Source organism: Lepidochelys olivacea (genome assembly GCF_965140295.1).
Source record: "Lepidochelys olivacea isolate rLepOli2 genome assembly, chromosome: 11".
NCBI classification, from domain to species: Eukaryota; Metazoa; Chordata; order Testudines; family Cheloniidae; genus Lepidochelys; species Lepidochelys olivacea.
In genome coordinates, this window is record NC_140421.1 from 12,774,331 (window position 1) to 12,793,748 (window position 19,418).

At 43.1% G+C, this 19,418-nt stretch overlaps 1 protein-coding gene across 1 annotated transcript in view; it reads right to left on the reverse strand.

Annotated features, from left to right (window-relative positions):
• ITGB5 (integrin subunit beta 5) overlaps positions 1-19,418 on the reverse strand; it is a 112,009-nt gene that overhangs the window by 54,752 nt on the left and 37,839 nt on the right. The window contains exons 5-9 of the mRNA XM_084643553.1: positions 17,128-17,296; positions 8,758-8,919; positions 6,822-6,917; positions 5,432-5,521; positions 628-762 (exon numbers count right to left, since the gene is read on the reverse strand). Coding sequence (XP_084499679.1) covers positions 628-762; positions 5,432-5,521; positions 6,822-6,917; positions 8,758-8,919; positions 17,128-17,296 — 652 coding nt within the window. The remainder of the gene's footprint in view (positions 1-627; positions 763-5,431; positions 5,522-6,821; positions 6,918-8,757; positions 8,920-17,127; positions 17,297-19,418) is intronic.

Consider the following 19,418-nt stretch of genomic DNA (forward strand, 5'->3'; position numbering starts at 1 on the left):
TTAGCATTTAGGGGCAAGACGTGTTTTTACCCCACAGTGCCACCTCAAGTTATATCTCAGATTCACCAAATGAAATAATAGTGCCATCCACGCATGAGTAGCTTTTTGTACATTTCTCACTTTTTGAAATACTGTAGAAGGTCACTGAAATAGAATACTGGTAAGTGATTGAGTTTTGGGAGAGACAGAAGACTAAGGATCTCAGACTTAATCGCAATAACATCTGTAATATCTAAAGAGATAGAGAGATTTGAGGAAATAAAAGGAGATAGGTAAGAAGATGACACAGATGCCTGGGATCAGAGTCTATTCCTGCCTTTCACAGTCCATAAAATGCTCAAGAAAACTCCATGCCTGTGATTGAAAACAAGACACCTGTTTTCCCTCAGAGCTGACCTTGAATTGATTTACTTCTCACAAAGCCACCATCTCTTAGCACTTTTGTGGTACCATCATCAGAGGATTTCAACATTAACTAGGCCTCAATATGTTGCCCAAAGGAGGAAGGCAAGTATTATTATCCATTTAACAGAGGGGAACAATAAACAAACAAGAGTGAAGTGACTCCCAGAAGATCACAGAGTATCACAACAACCCATCTAATGAAGATGCAAAAATCAAACTTACTGTGTCTCCTATTTGGAGATCTGCACACTTCCTGAGTCCAGGATACAAGAAACCGTCTTGGCATGTAGCTGTGAAGGTCAGGCTGACATCCTCAGGACTGTCCCAAACGGTTAGTTCTACTTTAGACCGAATACTCTAGAAAGCAAACGGAAAAGAAACCCATCAGATTACTAAAATCAGTAGGCATCTTTCTTGTCCATGTGGTTCTTCTTAGTCTATTGAGGTTCTTATACTGTGCTCAGTGTGGCTGGGCATCTATATATATATATATATATATATATATATATATATATATATATATATATATATATAAAAAATTTTAAAAATAATGCGTGCACACACGTGTATATGTAACATTATATCAGCTCAGTGTACTTTTGACCAGCACAGCTAGAGTTGTGGGCAGCTATCCATTCACACACATGCACCCACTCCTTCACAGAAAGGATAGTCATCTTCAAACAGTCACAAAAGGTATTTTTTCCATTGAAAAGTAAAGGACTGATAAAACATGGCTCGTATCCTGAAGACATCAGTTGGAGGTTTTATGGCGGATCAAGGACAGTACTGTGCAGGTGTCCATAATGCTGCATATTCAAATCACAGATTAATATACCTGAGGATTGTTTGTGCACAATGTGACTGGAATGCAGAGATGTATAACTAGATCTTAAAACAGATATTTCTGTGCCAGGAAGAAAAACTGCTTTAAGGTATGAATGGGCTCTGTTGTCTACCTCTGAGGAAAAGGTCAGCATCTGGCCTGAACATCCATAACTCTCCTGTATAAAATTACTGTTATTAAAATATAGGGCCTGATTCTTCACTCTCTTGCACCCTGAGACATCATTTACATCTGTGGAAAGGGTGTGGAAAACTTTACCAAGTCAGAATTACCATGCCAACAATTGTACTGTATTCGCTCGCTGATTAACAATGCTGATCAGAAAACCAATAGATTTCCAGATAAAATATTTCTCAGAGGGAAGGGGGGGAAAAACAGACAAGTTTTGAAATTTTTTCTGTTGAAAGATATCATGTCAGGTTTTCTATGGGAATTTTTGTTGAGAACTAAAAAGACATTTTTTGTTTTGTTTCATTTCAGAACATTTCAGACTAAAGAACTGTGTTTCTTTTCCATTTTCAGATTTGAGGGGTTGGGGGAGGGTTCCTCATCCCTCTCTTATACTCTTCTTCCTGCCCTTTCTCCCCCTCCCCCCAACTGGGACATTTTAAGTCAAACTGAAACCAAACTATTCATTTCATTTTGAAATATTTATTTGAAACCAAGTTTCTTGTTTGTTTCTGATCAGAAAAAATCAGAATAAATTTTTTGTCAAGGAATATTTTGGTGCATAAAATTGTTTTGATCAGCTCTACTAATGCTCTGGTAGGTTCTCCAACCCACTCTGGCTTAACACCATGGCCAATCAGTCTGCTAATGAACTCTGTGTTCACACTGAAAGGCAATGCTAGCAAAAGGCTAATGCTTTTGGAAAGCAGCAGGGGAGAAACTGGTTTAGACGATGCAAATCTGAACAACCCAAGACAAAAAACCCTAACTTCCCATATCCATGTTGTAATACAGGAAACTATTTCCTGTCTGGAGTCTGGATTGTGCTGTCAGGTTCATGGGTTCACATTACAACCCCTACAGAGGTTCTATTACTTGGAGTCTGAACACAGTATGTTTCTATAGAGTTCAAATGCACTCCACACACATCTGCCAACCCACTCCCCCTAAAACTAATCTCACAAAAATGAACATTGACCTGTCAGAATAATGTGCTATCTCTTCTTCCTGATCTGGGAAAATTTCAGCAGCCAGCTGTATCCTAGAAAGGAGACTAACTATCAGTAATGTAAATACACTGAGTTATCACTTGATCAAGACTGAGTCTATTTAAAGAGCTGGAGAAAAGCTGTCTTGGCATTTTTCTATCAGCACTTGGAATACTCCAGCCAGCATCCTTTCCTAACTATCATTTAACCACTTGGTGCTATCTCACGTACCCAATAAGCCAGGAGAAGCATATGCTCTATGGTGCCCCCATAGCTATTAGACTCTGATCGTCTCTGAGGATCTGTCTACACTGAGGGGGGGAAAAGTCTGTTCTTAGATTAACTAACTTGAGTTAAAAAAGCAGGGAAGATATGGCAAGTCTATTTTTAACTTGGGTTAGCAGTTCCAGTTACAGCCTATAAAGGAGCTTGGAGTTGAACTCAAGCTACTAACCCCAGTTAAAAGCGGAGTTGCCTTGTCTGCACTGCTATTTTAACCCAAGTTAGCTAATGTGGGTTAGCTAAACTGAGTCAAGAACACACCTTTTATTTGCAGTGGAGACATGCCCTTAAGGGACTGGTGGGAGCTCTCAATAGTGTACTCATTTAAAACCAGACTGAACACAGCACTGAAGTGCAGACTGGGGAGAACAACCCCACGCTGCTCACAAGATAGCTTAGGGGTCTTTTCTCTTATTTCTAGGATTCTATGATAGCCTTACTGACAAATGCATGTTGTTGTTTTTTAAATCAGCAACACTACATAGCTCCAAAAGCTATAGAGGAGCCAGACAAGTTCTATTTCATCTCATGCTTCCTCAAAGTAACAGACAAATGTGATGTGATGTTGGTGGCTGGTGGTGATGTGCAAGGCAGAAAGAACACAGCTGGATTGTCAGATGCCAGATTGAGAGTAGGAAAAGCAGAGCAAGAGGTGGAGGAAATCCAGTTGTGGCTTATACAGTGAAAGTTTGATATGGAAAATAAACAGGGAAGCACCAGAGAGGGAGAAGGATTGAGGGAAATCTCACTAATCTTCCTTCTTCCTAGCCATGGCTGACTTTCCCTCAGGACAGAAGTGCAAGATGCTGGCTTCCCTGGTCTTCCTACTTGAAAGAACTTTGCCTAAGCAGGTTTCTCATCTATATTCAGTTCCCAAAGATCTTAACCCCCTCTTGGTTGAAGGACTTATCTTTCTCGGCTTGCAAGAGCTCTGTTTCCTTGTGTCTATCTAGTGATAAGATGTCAAAATGGCCTTCTGTCTCGGCTAATATCTTCCAAAGTTCAGTGACCTTGTTTCAAGAGGCAGGATGACCTCATGTTGTTTCCCCCTTCCTGTGGGTTTCCCCTCCCCCTGTACGTACATAGGGCTTCCATGGTTTTGATTCTAGGAAGCTTAATTTACATAGAAGACAGTGTGACGTTCCCTCCTGTCTGGGAGAGACCCATTTCCGACTTTGTTTGAGCACAGACTGACAAGCCTAATATTCATGAGTATTCATAATTCCTTATGTAGTGTTAATACATACAATTCACAATGTCAACTACCAGTTGCCATAGGCATTCATAAAACACCTCACTTATTATACTTTTATAACACAGCAATATTGTCTACAATCAGTTGATTCAATTGCTCATCACTTGAGGTTCAGGCCCCCTTCCCCCACCTCTTCAGAGACCAGTAAAACTTTGTAATGTATTCTTTGAAAAGCAAAACCCAGACCAAGGTGTAGATGCCATGCTGTCTCCTCCCCATGGGTTAGCTTGACAGTTTTGTTTACCTAATATCTTAATGGACCTTCAATGTCTCTGCCTGACAGCTGGACTGGTCAGAGAAGCAAATACACATTCCTTTGTCTAGGAAGACCTGTTTATCAACTCCCCGTGACATGCCTGGCTTAAACACAGTTTAGTCAGCATTCCAGCACATATCCATAACTCTTAATACACACCTCCAGGGCTTAAATTCAGCTGGAGCTATCTGGAGCGGAGCTCTGGTAAATATTTTCAAACCTCTGGGGGGCCGTGAGCCAGATTCAGGGGAGTTGCGGGGCTGAAGCCCCGAGCCCTGGGGCTCCAGGAAATACTCTAAGAGAATTTAAGCCCTGCACACTGCATACATACATCACACAAGAATATTAATGATCAGGGAGATATTAGTTTTCCAATGACATGTTACAGGACATCTTTTAGATACAGATTGTAACCACAGTGAGTTGGGGCACACTGAATTGGTCAAGCCAGCTGAAACTCATTACCTGATACCAGTGAGCCCCTTACCCTCTGGCACTAGGATGCTCTGAGTGTCACAGAGCTGGATCAGGCCCACAGTGAGCTGCCTGACAAAGACACACTAGCTAAGATATCACTGGCTTTACCATCATCAGGGTACTCTGATTTAGGGACAGCAATACTCAGGAAGAGAGAAAACTACCCTGTCTTAGCCTGCCGTGCACTGGCTGTCCATGTGGGCCCTGCTGACACGTTAACAGTTCATTAATGTGCTTTGATTAGTCCTTTTTCAAATAGCAGTAGAATTAGATCAAGGCGCATTAACAAAGTGTTAATACACGTCAGCAGGGTCAACATGGATGGTTAGTGCAGGGTAGAGTCACAGCCCAGCTTGCCACGTTCGGGTAGACAAGCCCTTAGTCTCACTGTGCCTCAGTTCTCCATCTGTAAAATGGGGATAAGAGCAGTTCTCTGTCTCATGGGGTGTTAAGAGGATAAATACATTCAAGACTGTAAGGGGATCAAATACTACAGTAAGGGGCGCTGTATAAGTATCTAAGATAGACAGGGCGTGAAACCAGCACAAACAACCTCATCCTGAGTCTGACCTAGATGCTATAATCCCTGCAGGGTGGAGGCAGCAGTTCTAGTGATAGTTCTGGTCCTACAGACAGCTGGTTCAGAAGGAACCAATTATGGGTGGAGCCCACAAGGGAGGAATAAGCAAGTTGAACTGAACTCAGTTTTTACTACACATCAGCTGAAATGTTAAAGTAAAAGAGAAACTTACATTGTATGCCTTGACTATCAGCTGGATAATGTTGTTGGAGTCTTGATGTAAAATCTCCACTGTCGTTCCGGGAATTAGTGCTGTAAAATTCTTAAAAACAAACACAGAAAGATTCACAAAATGAAATACAGAACATGGGTTAAATTGTGCTCTCAATTCTACCAGTGTAGCCATTAACCTCAATTGCTGCTTGCATGGGATGGAGGACACAGTTTTGCCCAGAATCTATTAATTAGAGTACATGATACAGTGTAATTTTAATATGGAGCACTTGACAAAGGAAATAGGAGCATTATGGGTCCATAAAATGCTAATCAAAATCTACAGCCAAAGAAACTGGCCAAATAATGATCAGTAACCCACTCCCAACCAACCAAGGCCCACACCCATTAGATGGAGCAAGATCCAGTGGATTTGAACTTGTGTAAATGAGAGCAGAATTTGGCACACATTCCTGCCGTACAAGAAGCAAGCCTTGGATTGCATCAGAGACTGCTCTGGTGGATATGCTAGTTTGCACTGAAAAGGGTGTGGAGAATGAGATAATAAGCCATTTAGCTCTCTGTGGGTTACTAGCATGATTTTGAAATTACCAGCATTTACGATTGTCCTGCCTTTAGTGCAAGGGATGAGTTTCTGGGATAAGGTATTTTTTTAAAACCTGGATGCAAACATTTATGAGAGCACCTTCCATGCAACCATTTGCCCCCTCTCCACTTTATTTTTTATGCTGAACAGCATGGTTTCCTTCTTTAAAAAATAAAATTAAAAAGGCAGCAGTGGTGGTAGGAACCCAGACCCAGTTTGTGTGCGTTTCTAGAAATCCTTGAGACTGAGAATAGAAACTCTACATGTGTTTTAGCCCAGATACTATTTGAATTCCCTCAGAAAAAAATATTTTTTGCTTGAAAGCTCTGGATTTAGTGATGGAAAAAATACAATCAGGCAGAAACACCGTGCGTTCTTAGGTAATGGGATTAAGTAATAGCAGTGGGGTGAACAGGTGTGTGCTCTCTCAGATGCTGAATGGCTGGCAACTTTCCTAAAATCAGGATCAGACCAGAGTCTATTTTAGGTATTCACATGATCGTAAACATTTATCTGTTTACTTTAAGACGCTTACGTGCTTTTCACTGAAACGACAAGACTTTCAGTGTCTGCAGAGGCACAACTGGGTGAGTTCAACTTATGCAAGAATTTCCAGGCTTTACAGCACAGCTCTTGCTCACATGTATTTAATTCAGAGTTGTTCCTCATTTCCTCCCACACCAGCCTGCTTCATTCTATTCCTGTTAGAAGGAAGACTATTCCAAGTGTCACTAACGGCTCTTTCCCCACCAATTGATCACATAAAAACCATCTCCCTGCTGGGTTGTTCAACAGCACTTACCTTGTAAAGTATATAATGAGCTTTTGTCACAGCAAATATGAGATGAATGTTGTTTTCATCCAGTTTCTCCCCAAGAAGTGCTAGGGAAGGATAATCCTAGGAAAACAGATCAGAAAGACTCATTTGTGACACAGAAACAAAGAGCAATTTAATGTTTATTCTAACTAGAGCAGCAGATTTCCTTATGGAAACACAGCATGTGTTATTCTTATGCAGGGTCCTTATAGTGTAGTTATAGCCAGAAAAGTGACATATTCTCTCTGTATATGTATTTCTTACACACCTATCACATGCAAATGCCAACAAAATCAGCTACAGCAAACAACCCATCTGAAACACTGATCTTCCCACTCTTTACTTTGCCATCAGTGAGTGCATGGATTTAAATTAATTGCTATCTTAAAGAAAGGGAGATGAGGCCATTATCTGGGGTTACTGTCATGGGAAATCTACTGCAGAGAGAGAGAGAGAGAGAGATCTGACATTATTTTGCCCTGAAAGTGGTAAAATCCATTGTCTGCTCCTTGTGTCTTAGAGTAATGACAAGAAAATAAGCAGCTTAACATCAGAGTTTTAACTTTAGCCCTGCAAAGCCCACATCGATGTGGGGGAATGAGATGGATTCTATGTGGCCCTGCACACCATCAATAGACCATCTGCAGGATCTTCACTGTGTTGATTAAATGAAGACAACAGAAAGCGGTTGGCTGGAATTTCAGATCCCAGGCTGAGTTTGCAGTTAGGGGAGAAAACCCCACCATCTTTTTACTTGCAAACTGATCAAGTTTAATTTGGAGCCAGTGAGATGAAAAACATGGAAGCCCGTGGATTCCTTCTTTGCCAATTTCACAATATAACGCCACACCAATACACAGAAAGTAGGAGTGACCAATGGAAATGTAATTTTATTTGTTACAAATTCAAACAGGCAAAACAAAAATTAGCTTGCTTCAAGGACTCCAGCCTGTCGTCATAAGGCAGCCAGCCAGGAAAGCCTGGCATAATGAGGGTGGGGAACCTTCTATGTACATTCAGGAACACAACAATCATTAGGGTTTGTAAGCAGCAGAATAAAGCGTAGATCTGCAGAACACTTGATAATTACACAGCAGACAAGGACTCATTCACCCAGGAAGTAACCTGCAGTCTCCTCTGTTGACTCACTTGTAATTTCCAAAGAAAGAAAGAAAGAAAGAAAGGTTATTTTGTCTATTATCATTTAATATTTATATAACTATCAGACCCAGAAGCCCCAGTCAGGAACAGGGCTACATTGCGCTAGATAATGTACACACAGGCCCTGCACTGAAGAGATGACAGACAATCTACTGCACATGTACTAGAAGAGGAGTATGACATTTTACATTTTCTTTACACTCTGTGGATGAATCTTGCCATGATTTGGGATGTCAAATGAACCTTTCCCGTGTGCAACTAACCCTGAGGGGTCTGCAGGCTTGAAAGTCTGTTTAGCCATTTTTGGATGCTACAGGAAACAAGGGGACTGGATGGGAGGGATAGCTCAGTGGTTTGAGCATTGGCTTGCTAAACCCAGGTTTGTGAGTTCAATCCTTGAGGGGGCCATTTAGGGATCTGAGGCAAAAAAAACTGGGGATTGGTCCTGCTTTGAGCAGGGGGGTGGACTAGATGACCTCTTGAGGTCCCTTCCAACCCTGATATTTTGTGATGGCTCAGGGACTTGGCAGTGCAAGAGGAGTCTTTCACTTGTAGACTGCCGACTCAAATGAAGCCCCCAGGGTAGTAGGGAGTGCAAGTTGTTGACATCTGTCAAAGGGTCCTGCAAGATCAGCTCTTTTAATAGGGGTATTTTGAAACCAAATAAATAAATGCAAGGAATTTGCTGACACTCAAAGGTTTCGAAGCGCCCAATAAAAAGGGAACCCAGCACACAGGAGGCACTGTGGTTTATTCTCACCAGCTGGTTGGACGCACTGTATTCGTTCGCCTCATTCAGGTGACATTGGCCATCATGTGGCTGGACCAGTCCACCTAACTTCCCGTCCAGTGCTACGTGTGGCACATCGTCTGTCGTGAAGACCAGCAAGTGAGAGGCCTCTTTCCGCCAGCCAATCTTCTCCTGGGTGGAAACAAAACCAGGAGAGAGTCATCAGTCTCCTGTTCTGAGCCAAGTGCTTCTCAGGTTGTGCTGTGTATTGTCCCAGCCCCACTCCCATACAACAGAGGAGTCTCTGTTATCACTGATTAAAAGGATACTGCAGGCCTATCCGCCGACTCTTGACCAGGGATAAAACTCAGGAACCCCTTTGGGTACCATTTCCCAACATTTCTTTCCAGTAAGATTATTTAAAAAGGCACTAGGAGGTATGTACATAAGTGAACCATCCACCAGACCCTCTCTATGCTGCTCCAGGAATAAGCATTTCAGCTGCTTTTATAGCCAAAGGAGACCTGCCAAATTCCTCCAAACACAGTAAATCTGATCTTGTTTCCTCAGCAACATGGAATTGCCATGCTGCTGCAAACAGCATGGAGCGATAGTGAGAGCTGTACTCATAATGGATGGCATTTTCATTAAATACTGATCATAAAAAGCTATTCTGAGGTGTAATACACCAGACGAGGTGTCTACCCATATAGCACTCACACCCCACACACAAACTCAGCGTAGGTTTTTACTTCAGAGTTAATCTGGGCTCTTACTAGGTGTCATCGTAGGGCTACAACTTTGTCACCGAGGTCATGGTGGTCAGAGAAATCATGAATTTGAGCGACATTCATGAAATCTTGACAGTGGCTGCAAAAACACATTTGATTAGGTCCCCAAGCCAAGTGGCATTGTGATCCTGTGCACCAGGTCGCAATGCCTGGGGTGGAGAGCCAGGTCCAGACACATGGGACAGGAGCTGTCATTATGGGGTGAGTGTGGCGTGGGCTTGCTCTCCAGTCCCCCGGCAAACCCCATCCCAAACGTCACCTGTTGTGTCTGTTGATGTAGTGGAAATTACATTATTTGGTGACCTTTTCATTACTGATCCTTTTCTTCCTGCATCTGTTCTATGAAATTAACTAAAAATTTCTCTGCTAAAATCAGAGCCTTATTTATCCTTAACTGTTTTGGACCAGGATGTAGGTGGTCTGGCCTAGTAGTTAGAGCAGGAGTCTGTTCTAGTGGGCAGTGCAGGCAGCCAGGTTGGGGAACAAAGCCAAGGCTCATCACCAGAGGCAACTGTCAGTTACCAGAGCCAGGAGTCAAGCCAGATCAAAGCTGAGGGTCAGAGCCAAGGTCAGATGCCATATGCCAGAGGCAAGGGTCAAGCCAGACTCAGGGACAGAAATCAGAGGCCAGGGTCGGAGCCAGGACTGGTCATGGACGACTGGAGTCGAGGCATAAGGGCAGGAGGAGAGGCAAGGATTAAGCATGGTGCAGGAGCATGGTGGAAACAGGAGTGAAGGTGGGGTAAGGCAGGAGCCAGAAGCAGACCAGGAAGCCGGGTCCAAGAGACGGACACAAGCATGGTCCAATGGAGCACCACAGGGAACCACCTTGTTACTCAGACAAACTTCCTATTCCTCCTCCTGGGTTAAATAGCGTAGTTGGACCAATCAGTGGAGCTGGGTGATCCTCCAATCACAGCTCCTGTGGGTGGTGCCTTGGCTGGGGCTATAGCTCTAGTAGATTCTCAGCCCACCTGGTTTCAGTAGCCATTAGATGGAAGCTAGAATGTGGTAGCTGTCTGGGGATTCTCTTGAACCAAGGCCACCACACTAACTCTCCTCCTGTCTGCACACAAAACCCTCCCATCCGAGTTTGGTGGTGTTTTACACCCAGGTTAGCTGGCTCATCTGGAGCTGGGGGCTAAAACCCAAGTGGTGCTTTCACTTGAGCTGATAATCTGCCCACTTTGTAGTGAGGACAGGGGTCTGGGGCTAAACCACACAAGCACTGATAGTCCTCCAGTGCCTTCCCACAATTCCCCCATCTGCCCAAAAGGACAGACACGTTCTCCCACAATTCACAGGGAAAGTATCACAGAGCAGCTCAGCTTACCTCTGCACAAAGGACCATGGGGTAGGCCCCCAGAAGCCCTAGTGACATACAGTGAGAGTGCAGCACTAGTGAGGACACAATAATGTGGGTGGGGCTGTGCAGTGAGCCTGCTCACTATCAGGCTAGGCTATACCCAGGTGCCAATCAACCACATTAACTCTGCAGGGAAGGCACATCCTTCAACAGAGAAATCCTCCTAGCTACCTGGAGAGAATGCTCACTCAGGCCAGACTGGCTCATCCGAGAGTCTGCAGTACGGGCTGCAGAACAGCGCCAGGAGTATCCCTTGCTACTTATGCATAAGGGCCAGACACAATTACAGTCTGTGCTCAGGAGAGCACAGGGACTGCTCCCTCTGCACTCCTCCATGGAGGCAGGGCACTGCGTGGGGAAGTGCTCTACCCTATATGTTTCCAGCCTTTGGAGCTCCGGGAGGCATTCTTCCTTCATGATGTAAAATGCTTCCCTGTCCTCTCCTAAGGCACTCCAGCTCTGCACCACCCACAAAAGCACCGCTGTGCTTTTAAAAGCACAATCAAGGTTTAGATCCCCTTTTTGGGGCACCTGTAAGGCAAGAATGGCATTTCAAAATTCATTGTTGCTGGTTGTTAATCCATAATGTTACAGCACATTCCACCAATGCTCCTGGATTGCATGGACCCCAGGCTACATGTAGGTGCAATTCAAAGCCCAGATGATTGCACTAACAAGCCCTAGATACATATGATGGGGCAGAACAGTCCCAGAATAGGCCCTCCACTCTTAGCTTCTCCCTTTGGTGCAGTGGAGTCCAAGGCTGGGATTTTCAAATACACCTAAGCAGTTTGGGAGTACAAGTTCTCTCGACTTTGACAGACACGTGTTTTCATGAGTGATTTAGGCACTTCTGAAAACCGCAATCCAACTCTGGTGAGCTTCCTGGTAATTTCAATATTTCAATTCAATCAATCAAAGAAACAACTTCCCAGTTTATATTTCTCCTTTTTGACATGGTTGCTAACCCAAGGTTTTCATAATGGCATTTCTAAAGAGCCACACAATGAATATAAGATTGTAGGAACAAATACTTGCCAGTCACGTGGCTAACACACCAATCTCACTCATTCTCTCTCCCACCCCCACTGTCCTGGAACAGGCACATTCCAGCTCATTTTGCAATGTGCATTTTTGATCTGGCAAGCACAAGGTATTTGACAGAACTGGTCTCTTGGACAAATGGCAAAAAAAACTTCCCAGCAACATGCAACTCCTCACGTACTGGAGTGAAAAAAAACACTTTAATGTTAAACCATATCAAGCATTGGATGTGCAAGTACTTTGCGATACCTCCCTTCTCTATCCCTTTGGGAGGTCAAAAGCTGACATAGTTCGCAGGACTGAGTCCAAAACAACCCCAATGAGGTTAGAAGGATTAAGCTAGAGTTTCATTAGCTGTGAAACGTGTCTGCATAGACAGAACTGGCTGCATTTAAAAAGTGGTTATTAGGCCATTCAAAAGTATGCTGCTTCTATTCATCGGACTATTGAGACCATCTTTAAATCAAGAGCCGACTCTCTTTTAATGTAGTTTCCCTTATTCTTGTACTTAAGCCAAACACAGGGAAACTTAAAAAATGACTTTTCTTTAAAAAGGGAAAGAGATTTTGTACTAAGCCAGACAAATCACACTGGAGATTTCTGGTCCAATTAATAATAAGCATAGTCCCCTGGAAGAAGAAAACTGGCCCAAGATTTTGTTTGAAGAAAAAAACAAATGTTGATATTTAACCATTTACCTGTTGCCTTTGTTAGCTAAGGAGCAAAAGCTATCACCTGAAAGGGTTGGAGGCTGCGTTAATTTTCAGGCTCACTCATTTTTGTATTTGCAAAAAGCAGGGCTCTGAACAAGTGCATTGGTGCCCTAGACAACACTGAAGTTTGGCATTTAATTCCCTTCCCTGGCTGCTATCACCTAACCCACCATTTCACCCATCCTTCTCCTGCCATCTCATCCTCCAAAAGGACACCATTTTCTGCCTGGTGAGCAGCACCCATGAAGGGCCAAATCCTGAGAGGTATTAAGCACCTTCTGGCTCCCACCAATTTCAGTGGCAGTTGAAGGTGCCCAGAACCACTCAAGATCTGGGTCTAAATTTTCAATAGCATCCACCAGTTTTAACCCTCTAGGCCCAATACTCAGGGAAGCTGATCCCCTCACAGCCTCAGCGCAGATCAATGGGAGCTGCAGGCATTCAGCACCGTTGAGGAGTAGGTCCCAGATGTCTCAAATTGGGCGCCAAAATTAGACATGCACATTATTTGTAGCAAGAAAACGGATGGTAACTGGAAAGGGAAAGATGCCTCTATGAATTGTAAGTTTTTCACGAAAATTCCTATTAACTAGAATCTTTGCTGGTGGTGTGGCTCACCGTTCACTGGATAGGGAAGACATCGGGGAAAGGTGCAACTCTTGTAGCTTCCTACCAGATCTGGCTTTAGTAGCCACGTGCTTCCCAATTATTCCCGGAATGAAACTAGCTTTTCTTTCTAATATATGACTTGTGTTATGGACAGGCAGGGCTAGACCCAAGGTTTGTGGAAGGAAGCCATTAAATACTCCCCAAAGTAGAGGAAGGTCAGGGGAAGTTTAAGCAATGCATATATATATATTTAATATGTTTATTTTGGCACTAACCTTTGACTAAGTTAAAGGTGGCAAGGGCATGTGTGGAGCAGGAAAGGAGACTTTCAGGGCAGGGAATGCATAGGAGGGGAATGGAGAGGAAAACCAAATTGCGGTAGGGCTGCCAATGCACTGGGTGGAACTACTAGGAACCAGGAGGACATGTGAAACCTGCACAAGGCCAGCCAACCAAGTGTACGTAACCAGTTCAGAGGAAACCAGCATTTCACACAGCCTTAAGCAACTACATCATAAAAGTGCTGAAACATGCAGCCAGTCATTCTTCGGTAGTTAGTTTCTATCATGAAATGCAGAACACACTGCTCCGTTTATGATCATAAAAACATCCAACCAGACTTTAGTTTATTTCTACCCAGCTAACAATTTGAAAAAAAAACGTGGAGATATATTTGTGCCCCCCCCCCCACACACACATCCTTTTAAAAAAAATCTATATCCGCGAGACAGAAGGTGACCTTACAAAAGGAAGGGATACAGGGTCTGATCTCAAGCCAAGCGACATCAATAGGAGCTTTTCCATTGGTTTCAATGGGGTTTGCATCAGGCCCGTAACTCCATGAGTAAGCAACATTGCTTCCTCTAGAGAGGGAGCAACAACTGAAAGCATAAAGCAGCAACGACCTTCAAGCCTTCTGTACTAAAACCAGTATTTCCAATGGTAAAAAAATAAATCAAGCCTTCACTGCAATTTTAGCAGATCCCAAGATCTCTGAACTCTGCTGGAGAATGAAAAACCAACAAATCTTATACCAAATTTTTCAAACTTGGATGCCTAAAGTATCTAAATTCCTATTTAGGCACCCAAATAAAAGAGGCCTGATTTTCAGATGCACTGGGCACTCTGAGCCCCCAGTGAACACGTGTAGAAAAACAGGGCATTTTATTATTGTGATATAGGATCTTTAGAAGCACATATATGATTTAGGAGCACAAATCCCAGTGGCTCTCAAAGGGACTTGTGCTCCTAAGTCACTTAGGCACTTCTGAAAATATTGCCCTAAAAGTTAGGTACCTAGAGTGGGATTTTCAGATATGCGCCAAATGTATAGACATGAATTGGAGGAGGAATGGAAAGCAATGAGTTCGGGGTTTGTTTCTAAGTGATTTGCCCTTTGTACTGCTCAAGTCAAATTTCCAAAGGGAAAATATATATATAACCAAGCAATCGGGACTAATTACTCTTATTTTCTTTCTGCAGCTCACTTCATAGAACGTAGGAGTCACAAACTTCTTAGGCATTGACAATATTTGTACTTTTAAAATTAAACACAGCAGGAAGCCAAAAAGCTGCAAGTGGAAAATGTAATTACAGAAGACTGGTTAATATTCCTGTCTAGCCAGTTTAGCCTCAGTATAAAAGCTCATTGTGCCTGGCTTTTTCATTGCCTAAGACAGTTAGCCCATCCGTGTTGATTTTTACCATAACATCTTTCAAAAAGAAGCCAGATGTTGGTACGGCTATTAGTTTGTATTTATTGTACAAATCTTTCCCACTCTAGGATCTAAAAAAAAAAAAAAAGAGCGAAATGAGACCGGCCAAAAGAGTAATGACTCGGGGATACAGAACTTCTCAGACAGCTAAGTCAGAAAAGCAGCACTGTACTAGGCATTGAATATACTTAAATATTTAGACAATTTAGATATTCAAAGAGACTAGCACTGCCTCCAAATGTGGGTATCCAACCTGAGACACCTTAAAAAGGGGCCTGATTTTCAGAAATGCCGATCAGGAAAGTTGGGCACCCAAAAATCAAGGCACCTAAAGATCTCTAGTCTAGTCTTTTGAAAATCTTGGCCCTGTAACTGGGATAACATTAAGGGAAACACGGGAAGTGCAGGAGCCAGATGCCAAGCAAAACGCATGTATAAGACATGAAGATACCCATACCGACTGCCAAAGTGACTGCTGATATTGTCTGTATTGTGTCCCTTCACTGTGAGCAGTGGAGGTGTCCTGGAGATCCCAGCCACACAGTGGGAACTTGGCCATTTACACCACAATTCAAGATGGTGCAATGTGCATTGACTTCCCTGGTTGACCTGGTCTCCTAACTGGCATGGAAGGGATTGTCAGTGCCATGCCCCTTCTGTCCCACCTCCAGAAGAAGCCAGTAGTTCCTCTCCCCTTACTCAGGAGGATCTACAAAGAGCTATCCTTTCCATATGGGGGGAATAAATATTATCACATTTTAAACAATCATAACAAAACCTCACCTGGGGTCACCAGTAGGAAGTGAAACTGAGGCCATAAGCACCAAAAACACAGGCCTCCACTGCTTGAACTAAAGGAAAAAACTCCTTTAGCTGTTAGCAAAAGTACGCTCTTATCTCTGAAAACAAATTCCTAAAGGAATGTAACACTATTACCTAACATGCTACATATTCTCCCCATCAGAAGTTTGTTCCAAACTTCAGAGGTCCCACAGCAAGTGTCATTACCACTAACCTGACACACTGGTGCCCTGTGGAGGCAGGGATGTGGTGATATTCAGAGGAAGTCAGGGTTACAGAATTAAAAACAACAACAAAATATTAAATATTAGATTAATAAAATAACCAGTCTCATGAGCTCTGCAAGCAATGGGTCTCCAGACTATTTGCTAAAACTGGAGCACACACATGGCCTGGGTTATTACAGATGTTGCATCTCTAACAGTCTGTCTATTCTGCAGCCACTAGATGTGACTGCAGCTCAAATAGACATACCCAACCTAGCTTGAACCTAGCTTAACGCAAGTACCAGAGCAGTGAAGCTGCAGTAACATGCTTCATTGTGGGCTGCACAAGCCTGCCCAGAACCCTGGGTAATTACTGGGACTAGCCTGCAATGAAACATGAGCTAGATTAGAGCTACCCCAGGTATGTCTACTTAAACTGCAATCAGGCCGTGTTATTGCAGCATAGACATGCCCCTAGATTTCAAGTTCCTTGGAGCAGTTATTGTGTCTCCCTCTACATTTTGTACAGTGTTGAAAGTGCTGTTGGAGCACAGCAAATAATACACTAATGATTAATTAATACACTACATTGTTCAGAACTTTCAGCACCAAAAGCACAGGATTTTAACAGCTTGAGTCAAAGGAGTTATACCATTAGCTAGTAACACCAATTGGCTGTTATCCTCAATGTAGGCCAGCCATTATAAGAAGATATGATTCACACACACACTCAACAGGTGTGTTATGCACAGATATATATTGTTGGCACTTCAAAGAATTCCAACACTTCACTCAAGCATACAGAATGCAGATTTCTTCCAAGATAGTCAATAGGGGCACCCACAGAACTGACAATGGAATCAACTCTTACAGCTCTAAATTCACATCTGCAAGGACTCACATTCTTTATCCCTTTGAACTATGCAAGATACTAATGGTTGTTTTCCATACATAAAAATCTATAAAATAATAATAAAAAACCCCTTTCCACTGTATCTTTGTTATGTACTCTCTGCAAATTTAATCGTGATTTCCAAGAAATCACCAAATGCTGAAGGTCTTTTTTCTATTGCAAGAATAGAGTTGAGGAAAGCTCCTAAACCTCCTTTTTGTTGTGCTTTAAAACTCAAGCAGCACAAGCAACCAGTGACTCACCTTGCACACAGCAGCCTGCAGGATTGCATCAAAGCCACCTTCTGGAGCATCTCTGTTCCGGGAAACCTTCTGTTTCTGAACTTCTTCATTGAAACGGTCCACTTTATCCGTGAGGGACAAGAGATGGCGGAATCCAAAGGATGGGACACAGTGTGGAAATAACTTGTAACTGGAAGCAGAAATAGAGAAACAGAAATGAAAGGGATGTGCTTAAGTGCCCTGAGGACAGAATGAGGAGCTAGGAATTGCAGAGCTCTGTTCCCAGTTCTAACACAGGTAAGTCCCCCCAGACAAGTCACCCAAAGCCAAGTGTTCCAATGCAGCTTCTCAATTTGATAACCCCCAGTTCTGGATGCTCAACTAGAAACACCTCCCAAAGAGCAGGAATTGTGGTTGCTCAGCACTCCTGGGAAAACTCAAAAGTTGAGGCACCCAAAGTCAGAGGCCACTTTTGAAAACATGGGCTTCGCCGTTAAGTTTTGGCTCCTGTATGATAGGGCTAGGATTGCTTTATCACTTAGGACTGTTTGAATCTACAGCACACTAGCTGCTGCACCATGTAAGCGATATTAGAAAGACAAAACAAAGCAATGAACCAGAGATCTGAGAATGATAAACCAGAAGGCTCAGGGCTCTGGACCCAGCTGATGTCACAAATTAGCATGATGTCTAGGAAACACTGCCAACTCCTGGTTGAGCACTTCCACCCTGATGTCTAACATGCTTACATTATGTGACATTCATGACACCTAAGCAGTTTTCCAAATTGATAATCATCCTTATTATTGATATTGCATTTAAAGCACCACACAGATATGAACTAATTCATCCCTACAGCATCAATCTGAGGCAGGTGAGTAACTATTATCTCAGTTTTCCCAGTCCCCGGGTAAGTCAGTGGCAGAGTTGGGATTAGAATGCCCTTCAGCCCCTGTGCCAATTCCACCATGTTACTCTGCTTTTGGCTCAAGCACTAGGTTCTGATTGGAGTTAATATCTTCAGCCCAATTGATTGTGTCTCACAAAACACATCACATGTGTAAGCACTGCAGCTTTAGCTCTCAACCTGTTTTGCTGGGGTAGGAGATTTTCACAGTTTAACAACTTCAAACCCAATTAGCTAACATTCTGCAGCCTAAACAGAGACTATCTTTTAGTGCTAGGTTAATTACGTGGAAAAAACAGTGAATGCACGGGGGTTTGGGAGGGGAAGAAAAAACCAATGATTTTAAAGTAAGTGAGTCTAGAGAGTAAGACTTTTACTGATTCATTATTAACTTGTAAAAGCTTAAAAGATGCTTTTAATAGGCCGAAGATTCTTTTTTAACATAACCCACTGAGAATTCAGATTCCTTACTCGCCAGTCATGAATGCAGGTGTACAATGTTCAGTCTCCAGGGACCAAGGATAAGCTCTTTTAACTGAACTTCAGGTATTTATCACACTGCTATGTACATACCCATATGTAAGTGCACTTTACAGTAGTGATTGTATTGTGTGCAATGACATCATCTACCTTGGGTACCCTACATGCAGAAGGGAACAAATCATCCAGTGAGGTTTCTAGCTTTGTAGGGTTAAAAAAAAAAAAAGAACTAGATAAATTCATGGAGGATAGGTCCATCAATGGCTATTAGCCAGGATGGGCAGGGATGGTGTCCCTAGCCTCTGTTTGCCAGAAGCTGTGTGACAGGAGATGAATTACTTGGTGATTACCTGTTCTGTTCATTCCCTCTGGGGCACTTGGCATTGGCCACTGTTGGAAGACAGGACACTGGGCTAGATGGACCTTTGGTCTGACCCAGTATGGCCATTCTTATGTTCGTATGTACATATTTGCCTACCGATTTAAAATGCATGATGGCGCACAGGAAGAATGAAGAGAAGAAAGAGGATATAAACAACAGCTCAGAGGGGCCTGCTACATGTACAGGGGATAGCATGGTGTGATCACTTGTGATCAAGCTTTTGCTCAGGGTTCCTATTCACTTATAGGGGCAACTCAAGGTGTTTGTGCTCTTCAAAGCCTTGACTTATCTGGGGCTCAGCAAGAGGCTCCTATTGCTGGCTCTGAGTAAAATGCCTGGGGGGCTAGTAGTCAGATTCTATCAGCTGAGGACCCTCTCACCTTTGAGATCTGCTCATCTTGGCACATCACCAGAGCCCCAGGCTAGTGCACATCAGGGCAGGGAGAAGATGCTGAGTTAGCACTGGGTGTGTTCGTTTCCCCCTACACATAGTTTTATGGAAATTTACGATAGTCACTTGTTGACATGAACCTGACTGAGCCA